Below are 23331 nucleotides of genomic sequence, written 5' to 3'. Positions count from 1 at the left end.
ATTTGGAATCATTTATTCCCTGACCTTAAAAAAAAGTTAAAATAGCAGATATTCTCATATCCAAGATCTGAATGAATTACTAAAGCATAGCAAAAAAAAAAAAATCCCTTAAAAATTAATTTGTCACATTAAACAACAATGTATTATTACATGCAAAGTAATTTGAACGTTCATGCTAAAAAAGGTATAGACAGTTCACTATTGCCACAAAATTCAATTGTCTTATTTCAATATAGGAATAAGAGAGGAGACAAGAGAATAAAGATTCTCAGTACTAAACCATACATCTATGGTCTAATAACTCACAAAGTAGTACTACATGACATAATTATAATGTATGCAGTATTATTATAGTCTTTTGGGTTTCTTATTTTGGGAGCTGGAAGTGGTGGGATAGAGGAATTTCTAACCACACACACATATCTATTCTTTATTCACGGATGTTCCATAGGAATATGATGAAAAACAAGACCAGTCAGAGATGGAATAAACAAGAAAGGGACTGATAAAGGACCGGGGCCTCGGGCGGAGAGTCCAGAATGTTTGGACTGGCCAGCAGGACAGAGGGGACCCAGTATGAGTGTGCAGGGGGAGTAGGCAAAGTATGTAGAAGGGAAGAAAATGGGTTATAGAGTTGAGAAAAGAACGTGTCTAACAAAATACAACGGGCGGTTAAGGGGCTTCTTTGCAGGTTGGCTCTGCAGCACGATGCAGCAGAAGGACACTGGAGCTGGAACAAGAGAAGGGCCCAGGCAGCCAGCCAGGGAAAGGAGACAGGGCTCACGGATGCACGTCACTGTGACAACGCTAGCCCACTTGCCTGCAGTCTCTCCCTGGTGTCTGCACTCCACATGACAGATGAACAATTCCAAGAGTTCTAACTTCCCTGGCTTTCTCTTACATACAGAGTGAACGGTCACCGGCACCGGGCTCAAGGCTCTTCTCAGTCGGACTCCAACCCGGCTTCCCAGGCTCATCCTAACCCGTCCCATAATCCCCTTAAATGAAATCCTCCTAGTGGTGACCGTTTCCCCCACAGTGCACAGTCTGTGGTCTCAGGGTTCCATCTCCTACCACTCTCTGCCAACCCCACGCCCAAGGCCACTGCAGGCTCGTGGAAACAGGGCATGTGAAGCTCACACACACCTCACAGAGGGCCTCTCACCGTGCTCCGCCGGGAAGGCTCTAAGCCCACGTTACACTTACAATGTAGCCCCAGCAAAAAGGTCCTTCCTGACCATCCATCCTAAAATAACACCTCTCTCAGACACTCTGGAATAGCACCCAAGTGTCTGTCCATCAGAATCTTACCCCCACAGAATTCTCTCTTACCTTTATGTTTGTATTATGTGTCTAAGCTGCACCTCAGCTCAGCAGCCCCAAATCTGAGGGGTGTAAGAACAGAAGCTGTTATCATCTTCAAATACCAATACCATCTCGATTCTGGAACACAGCCGTCACTGTAGTAATAAACGTTTACAGGAAGAATAAGCCAACAGGGGCACCTGGATGGCTCAGTCGGTTAAGCACCCAACTCTTGGTTTCGGCTCAGGTTTGTGAGATGGAATCCCGCGTCGGGCTCTGCGCTGAAAGCGTGGGGCCTGCTTGGGATTCTCTCCCCCCGCCCCCGTGCCCCTGCCCTGCCCCACTCGTGCTATCTCTGTCTCTCTCAAAATAAATAAATAAACTTAATTAGAAAGAATAAGCCAATAAATAAATGAGATGCCTTTATCAGCATAATAACCTTATGCAAGATTTTTTCCTCTCCTAAAACCTTCTTCTGTATCATTGTGTAGCTCTTCTCTTTCTTTGGATGTATTATAGACAACTGTATAAAAACCAATCTCTTCTAAAAAACAAAGTCATATAGTATTCATGGTATTTTAATGCCCAGGAATAAAATACAGAAATGAATACTCGATAAAATGCTGGCTTAGAACTAAAGAATAAAGTTTAGAAAAAGCAGAAAACAATCTTACATTTCTATAACAAATATATATACCACTAACACTTAGAATTCCTCCACTACCAACTTGAGAATTTCTTTTAAAGTGGTAAATATGGTATTTGATCCACATAACCATGATGCACTAAGAAGGTATGTGATCACATAACCATGAGGCACTAAGAGCGGCTCTCATTTCTGACCGAACGAGAGAGGATGTCCTAGTGTAAACGCATCCTCCCTTTCCCTGCCGAGTACATACTAATTCTGTCTGCTTAGCAAACTTTAGGAGCAATCGGTCTTCAAAATAACAAACAATCATGAGAAACAAAAAACACCATTGAATCAGTGCAAGGAAGTACATTAAGTGTTCATACCACAGGGCAAGGACAGTTTTAAAAAAGTCTAATAGGACTGCACAATGCTAAACACATTGCCCCCACACCAAAAGCTGAAGGCATACACAGTCCCAAGTACTGACCCTACTTTACAAAAATTCCCATTGCAAAACTTCCTTTGAATTATGTGAGCATTGATTTATGTGAGGTGGTTAAAACATATTGCTCACATAAAACGGGAATTTGCCAGAAGGAAAAAAGCGAGGAAACACGAAGTAACAGAAGTACATGAAACGCGCGTACCACGGAGCCCACTCCACCGTGCAGACACGGACAACGACTCCGGCCCGGAGCTTCCTGGCAGTAAACATAACGAGGAAAGCTCAGTCACATACAGGATTTGCTGGTGCTTAAGACCAAAATAACAAGTTGTTTCAGAAAGGCACAACCTTTCCTGGAATAAAGACCAGACAGAAACTGGCCCCCAAGTCTCACAAGGAAGATGTGACCTGTTTTCATGAGCAGCAACCTGTAGCTCACAGTAACAAAGATACGACTTTTATAAGGTTACTTCTTAAAACATCCCTAAATGTAAGCAATTATCACAAAAACCAGGAAGAAAGCAAGTAACACAGTGGAGGAAAGCGGCTCTCTCACGATGGTGCTCACCGAGGTTGCGGGAGGAAGCATGTTCAGAAGGAAGGGAACACGCACCGCGGACAGCACTAAAACAGCCGGACAGGCGTACCGCGGACAGCACTAAAACAGCCGGACAGGCGCACCGAAAACAGCACTAAAGCAGCCAGGCAGGCGCACTGACGACAGCAGTAAACCAGCCGGACAGGCGCACCGTGGACAGCATTAAAACAGCCGGACAGGCGCACCGCGGACCGCACTAAAACAGCCGGACAGGCGCACCGACGACAGCACTAAAACAGCCAGACAGGCGCACCGACGACAGCAGTAAACCAGCCGGACAGGCGCACCGACGACAGCACTAAACCAGCCGGACAGGCGCACCGTGGACAGCACTGAAACAGCCGGACAGGCGCACTGAAAACAGCACTAAACCAGCCGGACAGGCGCACCAAAAACAGCACTAAGGCAGCCGGACAGGCGCACTGACGACAGCACTAAAACAGCCGGACAGGCGCACTGAAAACAGCACTAAACCAGCCGGACAGGCGCACCGACGACAGCACTAAAACAGCCGGACAGGCGCACCAAAAACAGCACTAAAGCAGCCAGACAGGCGCACTGACGACAGCACTAAAACAGCCGGACAGGCGCACCGTGGACAGCACTAAAACAGCCGGACAGGCGCACCGAAAACAGCACTAAACCAGCCGGACAGGCGCACTGACGACAGCAGTAAGCCAGCCGGACAGGCGCACTGACGACAGCACTAAAACAGCCGGACAGGCACACCGAGGACAGCACTAAACCAGCCGGACAGACATACAGAATGCAGACACTCCGTGGGGCTTCTCAACACTCCGCTGAAGGGGGAGTGGGGAGGCCCTGATTCACGGACATTGAGGAGCCAGATGAAGACACGAGCCTGAAAAGAGGGATTTGGATCTCCTTGGGGATGAGCCATGACAGTTAGCTCTAAGTAGGTCCAAATTTCTTCCCTCAAAAGTAAGTTGGAAACTTCAACAGACAAATGAGGATCTGAGAACTGACATTCCAGACCACTGACAACTTTGTTAACTTTCATGAGGAAAATTCATCAAGTCAGAGTTAGAAAATACCCATTTCAGTAAGAAAACATTTGTCATGAAGCAACCATAGAACATCTAAATTACCCGTTTAATTGAGAAATATTTCCCAGATGCTGACAAGATACCTTTGGTGGAAAATATATACTTATCTCCATGTGTACCTTAATAAATTGTCAGTTTAAGTCAGTAAAGTATAAAAGGAAATTTTCTAAAAATAATAAATAACCTTGGCTTTAGATGAATTGATGTGACTTCTATCTATCTTTCCACGTAGAAGTAATTATTTAGAAGGGCCATCTGTCTGTTCAATCCCACTTGTTCACAATAAAACCATGTCAAATGATCACAGGACACTAATTCTACACTGGATACTATCTGCAGATGGAGAAATGGGAAAAGACAGAGAAAGAGTCCTGAGCTCACGCAATATGAAGTCATTAAAATAGGACAATCTCCCACTCGTTAAAAAAAGCAAGCCACTAGGGGCGCCTGGGTGGCGCAGTCGGTTAAGCTTCCAGCTTCAGCCAGGTCACGATCTCGCGGTCCGTGAGTTCGAGCCCCGCGTCAGGCTCTGGGCTGATGGCTCGGAGCCTGGAGCCTGTTTCCAATTCTGTGTCTCCCTCTCTCTCTGCCCCTCCCCCGTTCATGCTCTGTCTCCCTCTGTCCCAAAAATAAATAAAAACGTTGAAAAAAAAAATTAAAAAAAATAAAAATAAAATAAAATAAAATAAAAAAAAGCAAGCCACGATGGAAAGAAGACATGTTTTCCTCCACTGTGGCTCAAGAGTTATTTCTGGGGTGTGTGTGTGTGTGTGTGTGTGTGTGCGTGTGTGTGTGTATTTTTTTTAATCAGAGAAGAGCCCATAAACACTTTATTTTTCCTAAATCAGGCCAAATAAGAAAGAAAGAAAGAAAGAAAGAAAGAAAGAAAGAAAGAAAGAAAGAAAGAAAGAAAGAAAAGAAAAGAAAAGAAAGAAAAGAAAGAAAAAGAAACAGGGAGGGCAGAAAGGAAACTCTGTTAACCATTCGAGTAAGAGAAGAAATAAGAGGGAAGGCCAACAAGCAGCGGGGGTGGGGAGAGACGGCCCAAGGCCAGCAGTCATACAGTGTGACCCACAAGTTGGAGAAAGAACACTCCATGGAGATCTAAGATGGGCATATAGCACAAAGTATCTCAGTGTATCCATGAGAATAAGCTACCCATTTCAGTGACAGAAAACAGTATTTACCCCCTCAGAAAATCATGAGGCATAAACACTAAGAAAGATTCTGGTCCTTCCTTCACTAAAGAATCACGTGCCAACTTAGCCCAAGGTAACTTTTAAAAACAGACAATCAAGTGACAATAATGAATCAACCTCATCCTCTTCTGAGAGGAAAAATTTGAGTCTGTTTAAATATATGTCATTCACAGTTTTTATAAAAAGGTATTATTTTCTCATTTAAAAGCAACTTAAGTTTCTAATCAACGCAAACCACTGCCAGCAAAGCTTCAAAGGCAACTCCCTGTGCAAGTATATATGCTTTTCCCAGGACTGTTTCGGTCTGGGATACTTTCATGTTTCAAGAAAAAGAGTGATGTTTTCCATCTAAACTGAAAAGCAGGAAATAATGATGTTTTCATAAAATTTTAACATATAAACATAAAAGTTTATGAGAAGAGAGAGGAAGGAAAGGAGACCAGGTAGACCCCAAAGGCCTACACGATGTCACGTCTGGTCACAATGCGTTACAAGAAATTAGAACCAAGTATCAGAGTTGTGAGGATTTCTACCCCACAGTTTAGTCTAGGTAACACCTGGCATGTATAAAAGTGTGGGGGAAAGATTTTACTTAGCAATAAGATCAAAGGTACCATTAAAAGCAAGATGGCTAACCACAATCCCAAGAGTCTGATAAAAGGGGATAGGGTCAACACAAATCTCACAGCTCAAGAATCTGAAGGAGGCCTGGGGGAAACCCATTCACTGGAACAAAAGCACTAATTAGCCCTGAGCCTACCCCTGACCCCCTGCCTCCTCCCCGCTCCTAGGGCCTAAACACCCCCCACAGTCATATTGACAATAATGCTCTATCAGAGACTGAGAACCTGAGTAGAGGCCTACAAAGTGGCTTCACTAAGGTTGTGATATAGATATTCATTAATAAATCGAAAAAATAGGTACACTTCCTTTGATCATGAAATTATTTAGCTCTTAGACTGTCTAATGCATGGATCCAATTTAAAATTCCCTGGGTGAAAGTAGCTGGGGGGCTTAGGAGCCTTCCTGAGATGCTGCCTGGGCAGATACCTCCCGCTGGTGCCTGGACACCACAAATTCAGAGATTCCCAGTGAGCCCTTTGCCGCCTCCTATAGATCCACACAAGCACTGAACTAGGAAGGCCATCTCCTTCTGTTGTTATATGCGCCTGGCTTTCACAAGAGATAGACTTATTATGGCTGTTTCAGTTGTGGTAACTGTGCACAGGCTCGTTTTCTAGATTACTATTAGCAAATTCAAAGAGTCATAAAGATACTTTGGCTTACTATATTAAGAACAGAATTACTTATTTAAAATAGGAAATACTTTAGAATGAATTTGAAAATTAATTGGAGTTTACTATTTTGGAACGTGAATCAGATGTAGCTATATTGAGTTCTTGATATTTAAGTATATGAGACTTCAGAAACACAGTAATGTACTACCTTAAAATAAGTTCAGGCAAATTTAGGGACAAAAAACTATGTTCTCGCACAGGCCAGCACTTCAGGTGTTCATGAAGTCAAAACATATATATTTGAAATTATCTAAATTACTGTTGCTAATGACAGTCATGCTGACAAAATTTACTGGTTCATCAAACTACAGTGCAAGTACATGAATTTATTGGTAATAAATTATCATTTTTGCATACATCAGTCAAAGCACAAGGCCTAAATACTTGCAAACAAAATGCATTATTAATTTAATTGTCACGGCCTATTTGGCTAACTTCTATTACTATTTGCTATAATATGCAACGCATAAGAGGGGAGAATCAAATTTAAAACATAAAAAAGTAAGCTGATTATTTTGTCCTGGAGAAATTAAAATATAGCAAGCTTGCAAAACTATAGCCAAGGCATTAATGTTTTAAATAGGTAAGAAAAAAAGGTTTAACTCAATTTTGAGAACAGTAATGCCCAAAGTGAGGGTTCAACATGCTGATAAAGAGTTTCTTTGTTTCCTAAAACCATTAACAGCCATCAATTCCCTCGCCAAGGCAGGGAGGAAGGTGGAATGGAAGAAAAGAGCCCTTTGGCACCGACCATGCTAGATTTTGCTACTTAACCAGGACCTTCCCCAGCTACACACATCTACTGGAAACCGACACTGCGGCTGGGGCCCTGGCTTTCTGACGTCGCATTTCTATGCAGTGAGAGGGAGCACCCCAAAAACACATACCAGAAACAACAAGTGTTCTGAGACACAGAGGTCTTAATAGAAACAGCAACTCAATGGAAGATGTGCAGCTGAGGTGGGGCCCGCACCCTGGACTACGTAGGGGATTACGGCCCCAAAGACGGGACGTGCTTTCCCCACCTGAGATTCATTCTCTGATTTTAGGACCAAACCATGTCAGGTAAATGGAAAACCAAATAGTACACCTGGCTTTTCAATTTCCTGTCATGATACATAGGAGGTTTCTACTGCTCTTAAGGGCTTCAAGGATGAAAATATGTGTAAGGTGCCCAATTTTTCATTAGTATGAAACAATATGAACACTTACTTCACCCTTTACAATTCCTCAATAAAAGGCAAAATGATATAATTTGAGTCCAAAACATATACTAGTTATATGGTAGGAAGTATTTTCTTTTTACTAATTAAATGACCTAGACTGTTTTCATCATTCGTAATTTATTTTGTGAACAAAATAGCCTAAGTACCTGTATATAAAGATTCTCAATGTGGATAATTAGTACAAGGAAGAACAATGGGATTAGAGTCAGAATAATAACAATTCTAACATGTATTCACTATAAGATATGGAATAAATTATTGCCTATTCCTGAATCTTGGTCCTTAGATCTATAAAACTGGAATAATGCACTGCTAATAACATGAGATAATGCATGTAAAAGCAACAAAAACATAGTACTTACAAAAGTTTTGTTTCTACTTTCATAAACACTCAAGAAACATAACTCTGACAATTCTTGAATTATAATTTAAATAATATAGAATTTTTTGAATTTCAAGAATAATGCATTCGGGAGGTGTTCAACACATACAGTCAGGCTCAAATTAAATCTAATGCTACCAACAGAAGTCCCAGAAACCCAAAGATAAAAAAAAAAGGAAGCAGGCATACACTCCATATTTTGAGGTGGTAGTCACGTCCAAACTAAAACGCTAAGAAAACGGTATGCCCTCAAAAGAAGTGTCAAGGTAAATTGCTTATAAACACAGAAAATATTGGTAAGAGCATTTTAAATGTTTTTAAAAGGCAATTAAACATTTACAAATAAGGAAGAAGTCCTGGGAGGTCCTGGGCTATAGAACAATCTGCATCGTGACTGACATCTTAAAAAAGTATTAAAAACCAAAAGTTTCCAGGAGCAACTACAGAGTTTGAGATGCCGTCTCGGAGGGTTTGGGGGCAACCTACTGTGTCTTTGAAGGAAGAAGAGAGGGTTTTACTAGCTCTGGGTGAGCTGTACACTATACAGATTTAAAAATTTCAGAAGTAGCCAAACTCACCTGATAGCTGACATTGTTCTATTTCTGCTCACCTCATATAATTAAGTATATGTGCCGAAGCTAATTATGACACAGTGGCAAGAAAAAAGAAGGCCTGGCAGTTGATGACATAATAATCGTAGTGTTATTTTTCATGACATGGCAACTATAGTATTATTTTGGGGGTGACACAAGATGTATTTCTTTTTTAGTGTCAGCAATGTTTAATTACAGTAAGAATTTAAAAATATTATTTTAAAACCTCAAAATAAAAATACAGGAAAAAATAGACCAAGTTTACTTTTACATACTTATTTTAGCCCATTCATACACATGTGCAGAGGTCATCCCCTCTAAATCAACTTTTCTACTGTTTCAAGATTATTTCACAAATTCAAAGTCCCTTAAATCCTTTCAAATATTTTTAGATTATAATTTTTAAAATTAAAATGACATTAAATTCTGGGGGGAGAATGACATAAAATATATTATTAGACCACAGAGTACCACAAATGCAAACATGATGAACTGACTTGATAAAAATTCTAGAAGGCACTTAAACAAAGCCTAAAGTGAAAACATAACTGTATTTGTTAAATTTTTAAAAATGAACAAAAATTACCTTTCTTTGGGGGTGCCAACTCCATGTTTGCCTAGCAGATGAGTATTTAAGTGCTTCTTCATTACAAAAGCAACCCTGAAGAAAGAAATAACAATAATTATAGAATTCAGTCATAACTCTCTACTAAAAATATGTCCAGAAAGTATTTTCAAACAGGCATTTATATATGAATACAACAGGAATGTGCATATTACAATGGTGTTCTTGGTAAACCAGATGCTTGCATACAGATCAAATATACTGTGATATTTGAAGACCAGAAGAAATAAGTGAATTTAAATTAAATGGTTTGTTTTCTTACTTGAGTGTGTGAACAGGGACAAAAACAATGACCGTAGCTTAGTCACTGTCTTCACCATCAGAAGAAAGATAAAGCAATACCACAACATAACATTCACTGCCCCCTAGTTGATCCCACACTTCAATCATGAAATGAGTTTGAGAAAATGTCATTTTATTAAATATTTAAGGGACGATAAAAGAGAAAATGAATAGCTTCCATGAAGCTTCCTTGAAAACATGGTAATAATTTGAAAAAAGGTTTTTAAAAATGTTATGTTTATTGTGTCTCTGGCACATGCAAAAAAAGAAAAAAAATGTGCTTAAGTGCCAAGAAGATGTCAATAACTAAAACAAACAAAAAGTATTACCTGACACACTATCTTATTTCATACACAAATCAGCTTAATTCAATTTGGATTTCATAAATATGAAATGGACAGGAATCAGCACCCAGTCCATGGAACACTAGTTATCTCCTTCTGAATACAGTACAACATCAATTTAATTACATCGTGTGATTATTTAAAACAATTTAGATCTCATTCAGAAGCATCAGACTAAGATGGTTCTCTTGATAAGCAAAAAAAAAAAAAAAAAAAGAAATTTAATGTTATAACTTCCAGTGTAAAAGGGCTTGCAAACATTTTTGTTAATTATGTATTACAGCTGTCCTTCATAAAGTTAATTACCAATAGCTGAAAGGCAACAGAATCTATTTGCATATGTACATGAAAGGCATGACATATGCAAAAATATGATTTTAATTAGCATTCTATGATATGAAGGGCTACAAATCAAATTGGCATGTTATAAGATTCTTAACATTAAACACCGAATTCATCTGGACATGTTTGCACAAACGGGCAATGTAAGACTATAATGTACTGCGGCCTTCTGGAAGAGATGTGTCAAAAGCTAAGACTGAAACAATTTCTAAAACTGTGAATGCCTCTTTTGTGTGTGTGTTTTTTTTCCCCCCATTTCTGGTCTATTTTGGTTATTTTCCTATAATATTAGGGAACCTCAGTTTTGAGGCTAAAACAATGTATTTGCATTTTTTAAATGACTGTGACTTCATTATTCAAATAATGTATGTGTATACACTGAAAATGACACTCATTCTTTTTTATATGTTAGGTAATAGATATGGACAATACATGCTTTACAACTATAAATAACTGATCACGCTATCAATCATTAAAATGGAAAAATGATTACATGTAAAGAATCAAAGAGTGATGATATTAAATGCTTAGCAAGAATAATGGTACAAGATATTCTATATTTGTTTCTGCTTGATTTGGACAAAATAAATAACATTTTTCATTTCCTTAAAAAAGAATGCAGTAATAACAACAGTCCATTTAAGGCATAACTTCCCTACTGTCCTCTATTTTCCTATAATTAAAAAAACATAAAGCTAATAGCAAAGAGCAAAGGTTAAGAACCCAAAGTTGCAAAGCAAAGCTTATTTACATGACCAAGTATAATTTAAGAGACGTGAGCTTAGAACCACAGTGCAGTTTCTAAATGAAAAAAAATTTTATTAATTAAAATGTTTAAGTTTTAAGACTGGAAACAAAAATATTACCCTGCACAGGGGAGCAAACTAAAGTACACAGCAAGAGAAAGCTTCTACCTAATATAATTTCTCAATTATCTGCTCAATGTAACACTAAATATTTGGAGGAATAACAATTTTTTTATTATGGGAAAAATTTATAATACTAAAATACAGCTCAATTACAGCCAAATGTAAAATGTCCATTCAACTGAAATCTGACTTGACGTATAAAGTCTTTAAATTCGGTCTATACAAAGTACAAGTAGCATCAAAGTCTCAGTATCATCCTCAATTAAAAAATGTAACTCAAACATGGCTAAAATAATCTTACCAACTTACATGAACAAAACATTGCAAACAATTTGCGATACTGAATGTCTTCTAGCTTTCACTGCCATCTTCATAGCACTGCATTAATATCTTTAGCATATTAACTGCTTTGGAAATTTTAAAATCTAGATACCATCAGAAATAAAACAAAAATAGCCGCAAATCTGAAAAGTGATACAAGTGAAATGCCTTCTTCCTCATGAATACTTCTGCCTTTTGACCTCCATCGTGTTTCCCCACATGTACTGATCACTTCCTGTGTAGCGCACTAATATGTCACATCAGACAGAGCTGTGCCTTCACGGAGCTTTCATTCCATCACCTGTAGCCTCCAACAGGATGCACCCAGCCCGCTGCACTCCTGCGGGCACACAGCAAGTCCCGTGCTTGGTAAGGAACAGTTCTAGACAGATGCGATGCACACAAGGCAACACTTACGAGTCCTACCTCAGAAAATGTTAACACTAGTGAAACAGACAAGAACAAGCATCTTGAATAGTGATAAGAGGATAAACAAAAAGAAGAAGGAAGATCTGAATTCTATATTGGAATCAAAGTTCTATATTGGAGGCTCCAGAATGTGGCTTGTGAGGGAAGGAGGCAAGGAACTGGCAGGGGACAGAGCAGGGAACAGCAGGCCACAGAAGGAAGGGCAGCCAGGACAGCTGAGTATGAGCCTAGTGTGGGGCCTGCTCCTGGAGGGGAGGGTAGAGGGGAGGAAGGGGCAAGGGCTGAGCAGGTGGAAAGGCAGGGGAGGGCAAGGGAAGGCAGGATAGGGAAGGGCAGGCCGTGTGGTGTCCCTGAGAGCAACAATCTCACAGGCCAGACAGCCCAGGCTCACACTCCAGTGAGAAAGGAAGCCCAGTCTAAACACTAGTGGGACACGTCTGATTCTCACTCTGATGAATTCCTCTAGCTGCTGGGTGCAGAGTAGACGGAGGGAGGAGACGAGGGCAGGGGCCACCAGGAGACTCTGGGAGGCACCCAACAAGAGGGGAACCTGCTGGCCTGGAGGTCAAGGGCGAGGTGCACGCTAGAATACACTCGCTGAGGTCGTCCACCTGCAAATGCCTGACAATCTGAAGGAACACCTTGAAATAATAAAAACAGTGTTTTCTATACATGATTGATTTCCAAGTATCTATAATTGCCTGAAATAGCATCACTTAAAATTGCTTTTGATGTCAAAAGAGCAGCACAGTAATAACATTTACATCCTAGCTATAGATTTCTACTTTTCAGTACAAATATTTCTTACTTTAACTTCTAATTTTAAACCGATTTCTCCTACACGATACGTCGACCTAATCACAGCCTCTTCCTTCAGTCCCTTAGGTCGTATCACTGCGGAATGATTTCTACTTCAGAGTCATCAAAGACTATCTGATTGATCTATTTAAGTAAATAAAACAGTGTCATGAATTTGGGGAAAGGGATGTGAAACAGAAACCTAGAGCCACAGCACGCGAGAGCCTCTAACACACAGCAAGTCAGGATGTTTAGCGGGGGGCCAGAGGTCAGCTGTGCACAGGCCGTGTTCCTCCCGGCCTCGAGCCAAGACGAGCAGCAGCCGTATGCCTCCTGAGTCTCTGCCATGTTATTCCTGTGTCCCTTGCCTCTCTGACAAGGGCACATGCTCCTCAAAGACGGGCCTGTAGGGTGTATAATACCTACCTGTGTGAGAATTTCTGACCATCAGGTCAACGCAGGCCACACAGGTTACAGGAAAGAGGAACGTGTGTGCTTTTCAGCAGTTAAAATCCAAACACATTAACACAGTAGGTCAACAAGAATCTGCAGGACTTGTTAACACACGACCGTGAGGCAAGCCCATGTACGTCCTCTTTAGGTCTGACTGAGGGATCCGAGTCCCCTACCCAGGTCTCCAGCGGGGCCCCCAACACCCAGGCACACACACCCCGAACCACTGCCCAGAACGCAGGCTACACGGAGACGTCTCACAGGTGCTGTTCAGTGTCAACCCCTTCCCAGCATGCCACCAAGACATGTGACTCTGGACCTGAACTTCTTGGTGTCACTTGTCAGTCCAGCATTAATTCACCCTGTAAGCTCAGACATGTGACTCAACAAGGTGCCTTCGGTTTCCTCATATATCAAATGGATGGCAGTGACTGTTCCTACCTAATAAGGATGTGATGAGGAGAACACGATCATTGTTTGCACAGCACAGAGCATGGTGACTCACACATTCTTAACGTTATACAAATCTTTGCCACTTTTAGCTCTTAACCACCTTAAACTCAAAGGTTCAAGGCCTAACTACCCCCCTCCCGATAATCTACCTCATTCCCACTGGCCAGCACCTCTCTGTAATCAGGCCACGTTAGCAGGAAGTTAGCCAAGTTAGCAATGTGGTAGGAACCCCACGTTCATAGGAGCTACAATGCAATTCAAAGTGATTCGATTCAAACACTAATTAAAAGGTTCACATGTTTTAATACCATCAGTAAGCACCGGGGACTCCACAGTAAACAGCACTCAGGGCTACCCATGGAACAGACAGGAGAGGAGCAAGCAATGACAAAGAATGTTTAGGTGCAATCGCCAAGATCGCGAGCAGAGACCACAGAGAGCGGGAGCCACTCCGAGGTTCCAAAGAGGCCTCGGAGCACAACAGTTAAACGGGTCAAGGCGTGCAGATTCCAGGCCCACGGACCAGGACATGCAATGGGGAAAGAAGTAACACAGAAAGGTCGAGAAAGATTGCTAGAGAATTAGGTACCAATCTGAGATAACAAAGGAAAAAAAAACAAAACAGCAGAGTTCTAAATCACGAAGCGTCCTATGAGTCATGCCAAAAACTTTAGATTTTATCCAGATTCTCAGCATTTGCCAAATATCCTGCAGATGACTGTTTTGCAGGACAGTCATAGGGATGTTTCCGAAAGGGGAGGGCTGGAGGGCGGGGTGTGAAGCCTCACCAGGCAACACTGAGTTGGGAGAGTCAGACACTGCAGCCTCCCAGTCGGAAGGAGCCTGTGAGCACGGAGGCCCAAGAAAGGGAGGGAAGATGTGTGCAGCTCTCTCCGAACCTACTGGACTGCTACATATTTTTGTCATAAAGATGAACGAACATCTGTTAGAACTCTGTCTTCAGGACACAATTGAGAAAATGCTGCTGTAGAGTCTGAGGAACACTGAAACAGGACATGAACACGACCGGATGTACGCTTCAAAAGGCACGGGTTTTGCAGTCAGCAATGAGAGCAGGGCCTACTCTACCACTTACCATGGGAGTGGAGCCCACAATTTCTCTTTTTTAATCACGCTAATCCTCTCCTTCCTACTTTGTAGTGTGGGGACAGAAATGCCTATCTCAGAAAGTTTTAAAAATGAGATAATAGGGGTGCCTGGGTGGTTCAGCTGGTTAAGCGTCTGACTTCAGCTCAGGTCATGATCTCACAGTCCATGAGTTCGAGCCCCGCATCGGGCTCTGTCCTGACAGCTGGAGCCTGGAGCCTGCTTCGGATTCTGTCTCTCTCTCTCTCTCTCTCTCTCTCTCTCTCTCTCTCTCTGCCCCTCCCTGCTCATGCTCTGTCTCTCTCTGTCTCAAAAATAAATAAAACCATTAAAAAATAAAATACAATAAAATAGGAAAATTATCGTGGACTATGTAGGTGGACTCAAGGCAATCACAAGTGTCCTTTAAAAGTGGAAGAGGAAGGCAGAAGAAAGGAGGCAGAGAGAGAGACAGAACTACGAGACCGGGACCAGAGACAGCTCCACTGCAGGCTCTGAAGGTGGAAGAAGCCGGACCGTTAGCCAAAGAATTCAGGTGATTCTACTGGGGGACATATGACCATCTTCTTCCCCCACAATGGTCTCCCGGTGGCAGCAGTGTTCATTAATTAATCTTACCTATCACAATCATTATAATAAGGGTTGCAAAATGACAATGTTCTATCATTTCTTCTACATTTATTAGAATGACATTCTTCTAGAAAGAACTTCACCATTTTCACCTGCCTCACTGTCTCATGCTCTCCTCCTTGCTCCCTTCCAAGAACATTTTAAATGGACTTTTGTATTTTCACTTTTATGTTATGTTTCACAATCAATTACCATAATTATGCTTTGTAATTCTCACACTGTCCCAAAATTAGCCAATGGAGGCCCTTTAAAGCTAGCTACTAAGTCCTTTTGACATCACTCCTCTTGGTGCCTGAGCATTTCCTTATTTTCCAGCGTAAGATGTTCCAGGCTCACCATGTCTTTTCCCTGCTGCAGAACTGGAGTCAGCCCCAGTTTCTTATAGTAAGGAGTAGTATTTACAAAGCAAGATCTAGGTGCTACCTATGATGACTGCTACTGGGATATCACTAAATCCAAGCTCCTTTGGGGCACAAAACTAGGAAATAAATAAGTAAAGGAGCGTCTGAGCAGCTCAGTTGGTACAGCGTCGGACTCCTGCTTTCGGCTCAGGTCATGATCTTACAGTTTGCTGGTTCAAGCCCTGTATCGGGCTCTGTGCTGGCAGTACAGAGCCTGCTTGGGATTCTCTCTCTCTCTCATTCTCTCTGCCCCTTCCACATGTCCCGTGTGTGTGTGTGTGTGTGTGTGTGTGTCAAAATACATAAATAAAACTTTAAGAATAAATAAATAAGTAAGTAAACACACAAAGAAATATGGTGGGTATACTTCCTGATGGCCAGGAAAGGAAATATACAGAGGATCTCAAATATAACGGCTACTCTTAGGTAATGAGTATTCACTACAACAACTGAATGTATCTTTTCATTTTCTAAAATACTATATGTTTTCAAGTGGCATACAAGCATGTTTTATATAAAAAAAAATCACAGTATACACAGAGAAAGAAGCAGCTTTTGCTGTGAATCCTCCAAGTGGAAACGTGCTGATCATGACTACTTCCTGGAATCTCCAATTACGTGCTTCTTGCACAAGTTCTCAACCATCCCTGAACACTCCCTGCTTCCCACTATTGTCAACTCTTGTCCTTCCTCTTACCTTCACGGGATGACATTACCATTCTTACTTCGAATTACTTCATACTAATTCCTTTCTGGGCACCAAGCGTAACCCCGATGTGGATGAGTCTGAAATACGTACCTCCACCATGGCCTTTCCTGGGGCATGTTTTCCTTCTCTGAACTGACAATACCTTCAAACAGGCCTGACCCCAGTCATGACCTTCCCTCACTAACGGTCTCTCCAAACTTCCCTGATTCCAGCAACTGTACCACGTGCCCAATTCAATAATCATATCCTCATGTTCATGAATCATCTGTTGTTTGGGTCACAACTGTTCCCTATCAAGACATTACATACTTCTCTCATTCTCCTATGATTGCACTAGAACAAGCCGTGTTAGAGTGTGACAGCATCAAGGTGCTCTCCATCACAACTCACCCCGTATTCCACCATCACATCATCTGTCCCTAAATATGTTCATACTGCACCTCAGTCATAAACATTTTATGATTCCCTACTGAACTGAATAAAGCACCAAGCCTTAAGTGAGCAAATATTAGTCTTCAATAGTCATCTGAACCAGTTATCCCAATTTTTGGAATATACCCTCAAGAAAGAATCGGAAATGAAGGGAAAAAAGCTGCACTCCAACTGAAAAATAAAAAGACCCTAAATGCTCAATAGTAATGGCATGATTATATTAGGATATTATGCACCAATTAAAAGTACAGAAAATTTCTCAAGGCATATTGGATTAAAAAAGACAAAAATATTACGTACAATGTAATCCCATGTGTGTATATAAACGCACATGTATTTTTGTACTCTAGCATAAAAACATACAAACACAGACATGAAGCAAATACAAGTCAAATTCACTTAACATGAGATTTAGTTTTAGATATTTACGTTCTTTGCTTTTCTACAATCAGTAAAATTTTTAATAGTGAAAAATAACATGCTGCTTTATACTTTACACAGCACACTCGTGTCCCCTCAGCGCCTTGTCACAACCGACTGCATGAGCAGCACAGCCGCCACCAGGGTGACCGGAGCGAGGACGGACCTGGGCTCCCAGAAGGGAAGTGACTTTGACTTTTACAAGAAAATGTGGCAAAGAAACTGAAGACGTAAAATCAAGATTCACGCCTCCTGGCCTTGACACAGAGCTCTTTCTGCCTTTCTGTGCCTCCTGCGAAAGGAAGATTATGCCTCATGGAGACAAGAAAAAAAAGAAAAAGAAATGCTACAGAAATAGAAGTATTCACAAAGAATATCATTATAGCATATTAAATACTGTTCTAAATGAACAGGACTCTTTAGAAACTAATGAGTGAAAAATCAAGTAGTTGATGCAGGATAGAAGTTTTAGTTTTTCATTTTTTAATTCAGAGATTAGGAAAGTACTTATAATATTTAAGAAGAATACACTTATCCTGTGGTGAAGATAAAAACTAAAAATTAATGACCAGTGAAACAGGTCAGATAAAACAATAAACACAACGCAATCAGTTAACAAGAATAGTTATGATTAAACATAAAGATGCCAAGCGTTATTAAAACACTGGCCAGTGGGGTTAGAGCGCATTGGTTTTATTATGAACAAAATCAAGATAAAATAGATATTTTGCTCTCAAAGTATCAGAAACCAAGATCATGGTATGGCTGTTTCTAAAATGTAAAACATGCTGCACAAAGTAAATCAACACTTAACTGAAGTATTAAAACTTCATTAGCGTAACATTTAAATGAAATACGTTCTGGGGCGCCTGGGTGGCTCTGTTGGTTGAGTGTCCGACTTCAGCTCAGGTCATGATCTCGTGGTTTGTGAGTTCGAGCCACGCACTGGGCTCTGTGCTGACAGCTCAGAACCTGGAGCCTGCTTCGGATTCTGTGTCTCCCTGTCCCTCTGCCCCTCCCATGCTCATGCTCTGTCTCTCTATCAATAATAAACATTTTTTAAAAATTTAAATGAAATATGTTCTGTATCATCCTAAACATATTTGTAAACAGGTTCCCATTTACATTGTTTTAAACATGACTTCACATAACAGTTTTTTCCATCCACTTCTCTGGCCTATTAATTAGCACATTAACTTAAATGAACACACAAAAAAACTTGAACTTTCTCAAAGGAATTCAAATCTATCAAAAACTTTATGTGGCAAATGAAGAAAAAAAATCTATAATTACATGAGATTTGTTTATTCCAAAGCTCAGAAGTTATTGGGTGTTAACACTTGAAAACTACAGTTCTCGGGGTGCCTGGGTGACTCAGTCGGCTAAGCATCTGACTTCAGCTCAGGTCATGATCTCAGGGTTCGTGAGTTCGAGCCCCGCGTTGGGCTCTGTGCTGACAGCTCAGAGCCTGGAGCCTGCTTCCGATTCTGTGTCTCCCTCTGTCTCTGCCTCTCCCCTGCTCACACTCCGTCTCTCTCTCTCTCAAAATTAAATCAACATTTAAAAAATTTTAAAGCAAAGAAAAGAAAACTAGAGTTCTCAAGCTCTTTTACCAGATCATTCATTGCTAGGCCAAACCAATTATGTCTGTCGGGATTTCCCAAGTATCTTACGATACCATTTCTTGAAATACCAATGCCCTTTTGGCTATAATCATCCCACAGAACCCAGAACTTCCACATCTGAAATCTGCCCTTGCAATTTTACATAAAACCACTTCCTCCAAAAACAAATTATCGACATCCCCAAATTTAAAATGACCAAATGTCCTTTAATATTCAAAAATTCTAATTATTATTTTCCTGAAGACACAAAACTTAACAAAACTTTTGTTTATTCATAAAAACCAAAAACTCTTCTATGTGTCACACCTCTCCTGAAAGTAAGCTTTGTGTGCACAAAAGCAGCAGTGAGCTCTTAGATATAATGCAATGTTAGCTATGGCAATCAGACATATTCTTCCAAGAAACCGCGAGGTAGTGACATAAACCCACAAACTCTCACACATGCCCACAGGGCATTGCCCACGCTCAATAGGGGAGGACGGGGAGATATCCAGAGACCCAGCACTCCTCCTTCTCAAGAGGTCATTGCTAAGGGGTCCTATAAGAATATCACTATTAGTATTGTCAGAATTATAAGTGTTACACCTTTCCAAGAACGTTAAATGTAGATTTTCCAGTATTAACCACATTCTTAATAGTAACAAAAGCCATCTCCTATTAGGTTTTTTGTTTTATTTGTAGGGAGGGAAATTACCAAGCTCTGTTCTGAGTTACATATATGCAACTTACTGAACCTCACTTTTAACAACCGTGCACATACTGTAAAAGTCAGCCCCCACAAGGCTGCACAGCCAGGGAGTGGCCTTCGGCATTTGAGCCCAGGCTGTCTGATCAGAGCCCACACACTGCACTCGAGTACCACTGCTTCTCTCCATCTTACAAATCAAAATTCATACATATTACTCTTTAGTTCTTGTGTCCGCATTTTTTAACTAAAAAGTCACTTGCCAAAATAAGTAAGGAAATCAAGGACAAAGTGTATTTGGTTTCTAAGTTTACGAAACAAAACAGGCAGCAGCACAGAATCACTTGCTGAAATTGTGAGTGAAAACCCTGGGTCTAATCTAGGCTCTGCAATGAGGAGTGATGTGGCCCTGGCTCAGTTAATAACAATGACACACAAGACACAATGACGTTACGACACTTACATTGTCTCAAAGACTACTATGGATTTAGTAAAACACCTGTATTAGTGGTAAGCTATAGAATAAGGATTGCCATAATTGATGAAATGATAATTAGAAGGGAACCAAAATAAACAATTCTAGATGGGTTCAGGATAGTTATAGGGAAGGAAGGAAGGAAGGAAGGAAGGAAGGAAGGAAGGAAGGAAGGAAGGGAGGGAGGGAGGGAGGGAGGGAGGGAGGGAGGGAGGAAGGAAGGAAGGAAGGAAGGAAGGAAGGAAGGAAGGAAGGAGAGGGAGGAAGAAGGGGGAAAGGATGATGGGTAGGAGAGAGAAGGAAGAAGGGAGGAAGGAAGGAGGGCAGGAGAAGTGGGGAAGGGAGGGAGGGACTAAGGGAAGAGATGGGGAGGGAGGGAGAGAGAAAGGGAGGAGGGGAAAAAGGGTGGAAGAGAGGGAGGAAGAGGGAGGGAGGAATAAGGGTGGAGAAATGGAGGGAGGGAGGGCAGAAGGGAGGGAGGAAAGGTGGTAGAGAGGGAGGGAGGGAAGAAGAAGTAAGGGTGGAAGAAAGGGAGGAAGGGAGGGAGGGAGAAGGGGAGGAAGGGTGGAAGGAAGGGGGGAATAGAAAGGAAAGGAGGGAGGGAGGGAGAAGGGGGAGCAAGGAGGAAGGGTGAAAGAAAGGAAGGCAGCAAGGGAGGTGGGAAGGAAGAGGGAGGGAGGAAGGGGGGAAATAGGAAGGGAGGAGGGGAGAGAGGAAGTGGGGAGACAGGGAAGGAGAAGGCGAGGAAGGGTGGAAGAGCTGGAGGAAGGGAGGGACAGGGAGGAAGGAAGGGGGACATAGGAAGGAAGGGAGGGAAGGAAGAGGGGAAAGAAGGGTGTGACAAGAAGATACTGACCACAAGCCACCCTCACTGAAAAGTTTCCCAATGATTTCAACACACAACCCTTGGCCTGGAGCTGCCTCAACCCTTCTGAAGGTGGCAAAACAGTGGTGGGGCCTTCTGTTACTGTGAGGTATTACCCTAGAAATGGCAAGTGGTAACACGGTCAAGGGAAATTAAAATTCGTACAGCACGCTGGGGAAAGTGCAGAGCGAGGCCCCGAGCACACCAGACCTGGGGCTGAGTCCAGCCGGGCCATGGCGGAGGAGGACACCAGCTCACCCTGGCCGTGAAGACTGCGTGACAGGCGGTGTGGCGGGGCTTCCTGGGGTGCTGGGAGCCTGGGGACCATTCGGGAATTGTTGGCTGACATCGTGGCAATGACAAAAATTAGGACTCCTCCTCAGAACAGGAGGAAGAGGAGGACACAGGACACGCACCGGGTTTCGCACTCGCACACGAGACTCTGAGTCCCAGCTTCGCCCCTCCCGAACACGAAGACCTTCCTCACCAGGCTAAACGAGTTTGAAAACCACACGCTAACACAATTTACCATTTTGTTGACAGAACACTGTAGGCCAAGTAGAGCAGCAAATGTTTGCCTGGATTCTTCAGATACATAGTATTACTAACGTCAATTTCCAAATAAGAATATTGGGGCATAGTGGAATTAAACAAAACAACGGTTAGAGTAAAAGCTATCTATATGCAGTATATAGAATCCTATACAGTAAAGTGTCGGAATACTGCAAGAAATGCACTAAGGTCTCGATAAATGATTGCTATTAATAAATTAAGAGTCTCTTCCTACCCAAGCATATAATCCTGGTATTGTCCTTATTGATTAAATGTGCAAAAGCTAAAATACATCAGGGTGTTGATGTCGAGGAATAAAACACCAATCGATAAATCCACCAAACAAGTATTTCCACTTGTATATGTAATTTGTCCTCAAATTTCTTCCATGATGATGTTTTATGTAAATCTATAATACAATAACAGGAAATGAACCGCATGTCAGTGGAGGAGTGGCGACCACCCCTGGTTCCAGTTCCGCAAGGGAACTGAAGGGCCGGGCCCACAGGGACCAGAAGACAGTTGACTCAAAGTTCCATTTGAGATCTCCTATTCCCTAAGACATACTCTGGTCATTTGCAGTAGAGAACTCGCCAGTACACAGTGCTGACCTATCCAACACCACCATTTCCAAGGTGCCTTAGTACAGGCACTTCTGATATCATGGTAATTTGTGGGTAGAGGGGTGCTTTTTAATTACTGCTTTTAAAATATTATTTGGGGGGCGCCTGGGTGGCGCAGTCGGTTAAGCGTCCGACTTCAGCCAGGTCACGATCTCACGGTCCGTGAGTTCAAGCCCCGCGTCAGGCTCTGGGCTGATGGCTCGGAGCCTGGAGCCTGTTTCCGATTCTGTGTCTCCCTCTCTCTCTGCCCCTCCCCCGTTCATGCTTTGTCTCTCTCTGTCCCAAAATAAATAAACGTTGAAAAAATAAATAAAATAAAATAAAATAAAATAAAATAAAATAAAATAAAATAAAATAAAATAAAATAAAATAAAATAAAATAAAATAAAATAAAATAAAATAAAATATTATTTGGTAAACAAGAATACTTAAGTTGCAATTGACGTGAAAATTAGTAGAAACTGGCCATACACGTTTAGTATGTTTATGGAAACCAAAATATATTGCACTGTGTATAAATAAGAGCCAGAAATTGAGATTTTAAAATGATACAATCTACTTTTAAACTAATTTGGCATGAACACACCATTATGAGATACACACAGATAAGGGGTAATCTGTATCTTGTATCAAGGCTTACATATAGTTAAGATAAATATCTTTTGTGGAACACAATTATGCAAAAAATTAGAACACAATAGAAAACATTTAATAATAAAATGTTATAGAATAGAATTTAATCTTTATTTAATGATTCAGCAGGCATATCAAAAACATGCAGTGCTTCTGGGAGATAATCATCATCATCAATTACTGCTGCATAGGAGAAATACAGAAGTGTCAATTAATAAGAGTTCTGGCTGAATTACTTCCCTATAAGAATGTATAATAAACCGAGGGAACCAATTGAAATAAGAAACATTTAAGGAATTTTTATAATAACTGAGTGAACCAATTGAAATAAGAAACATTTAAGGAATTTTTATAATAACTGAGTGAACCAATTGAAATAAGAAACATTTAAGGAATTTTTATAATAACAAAGTCAGGATTATTTTGTTCTCCTTTTAAAATTTCTTTATCATCTGAAATAAGGTGTCTTAACAAAGTTTACTTAAGTGATAGACAGCAAAGAGGAATGTAA

At 41.2% G+C, this 23331-nt stretch overlaps 1 protein-coding gene across 9 annotated transcripts in view; it reads right to left on the bottom strand.

Moving 5' to 3' along the window:
• Positions 1 to 23331, bottom strand: part of ZNF407 (zinc finger protein 407) — a 455477-nt gene that overhangs the window by 271201 nt on the left and 160945 nt on the right. For 7 of the 9 annotated variants that reach the window (XM_011288125.4, XM_045041224.1, XM_045041225.1 and 4 more), the window contains exon 4: positions 9334 to 9408. The exons of 1 other annotated variant lie outside the window; for it this stretch is intronic. In XM_011288125.4, the coding sequence (XP_011286427.2) occupies positions 9334 to 9408 (75 nt within the window). Of the gene's footprint in view, positions 1 to 9329; positions 9409 to 23331 lie in introns of those variants that run through there. One more of the 9 variants, XM_045041226.1, reaches the window with a different exon arrangement.

Source organism: Felis catus, chromosome D3 (assembly GCF_018350175.1).
Source record: "Felis catus isolate Fca126 chromosome D3, F.catus_Fca126_mat1.0, whole genome shotgun sequence".
NCBI classification, from domain to species: domain Eukaryota; kingdom Metazoa; phylum Chordata; class Mammalia; order Carnivora; family Felidae; genus Felis; species Felis catus.
This window is presented reverse-complemented; position numbering and strand designations above follow the sequence as displayed.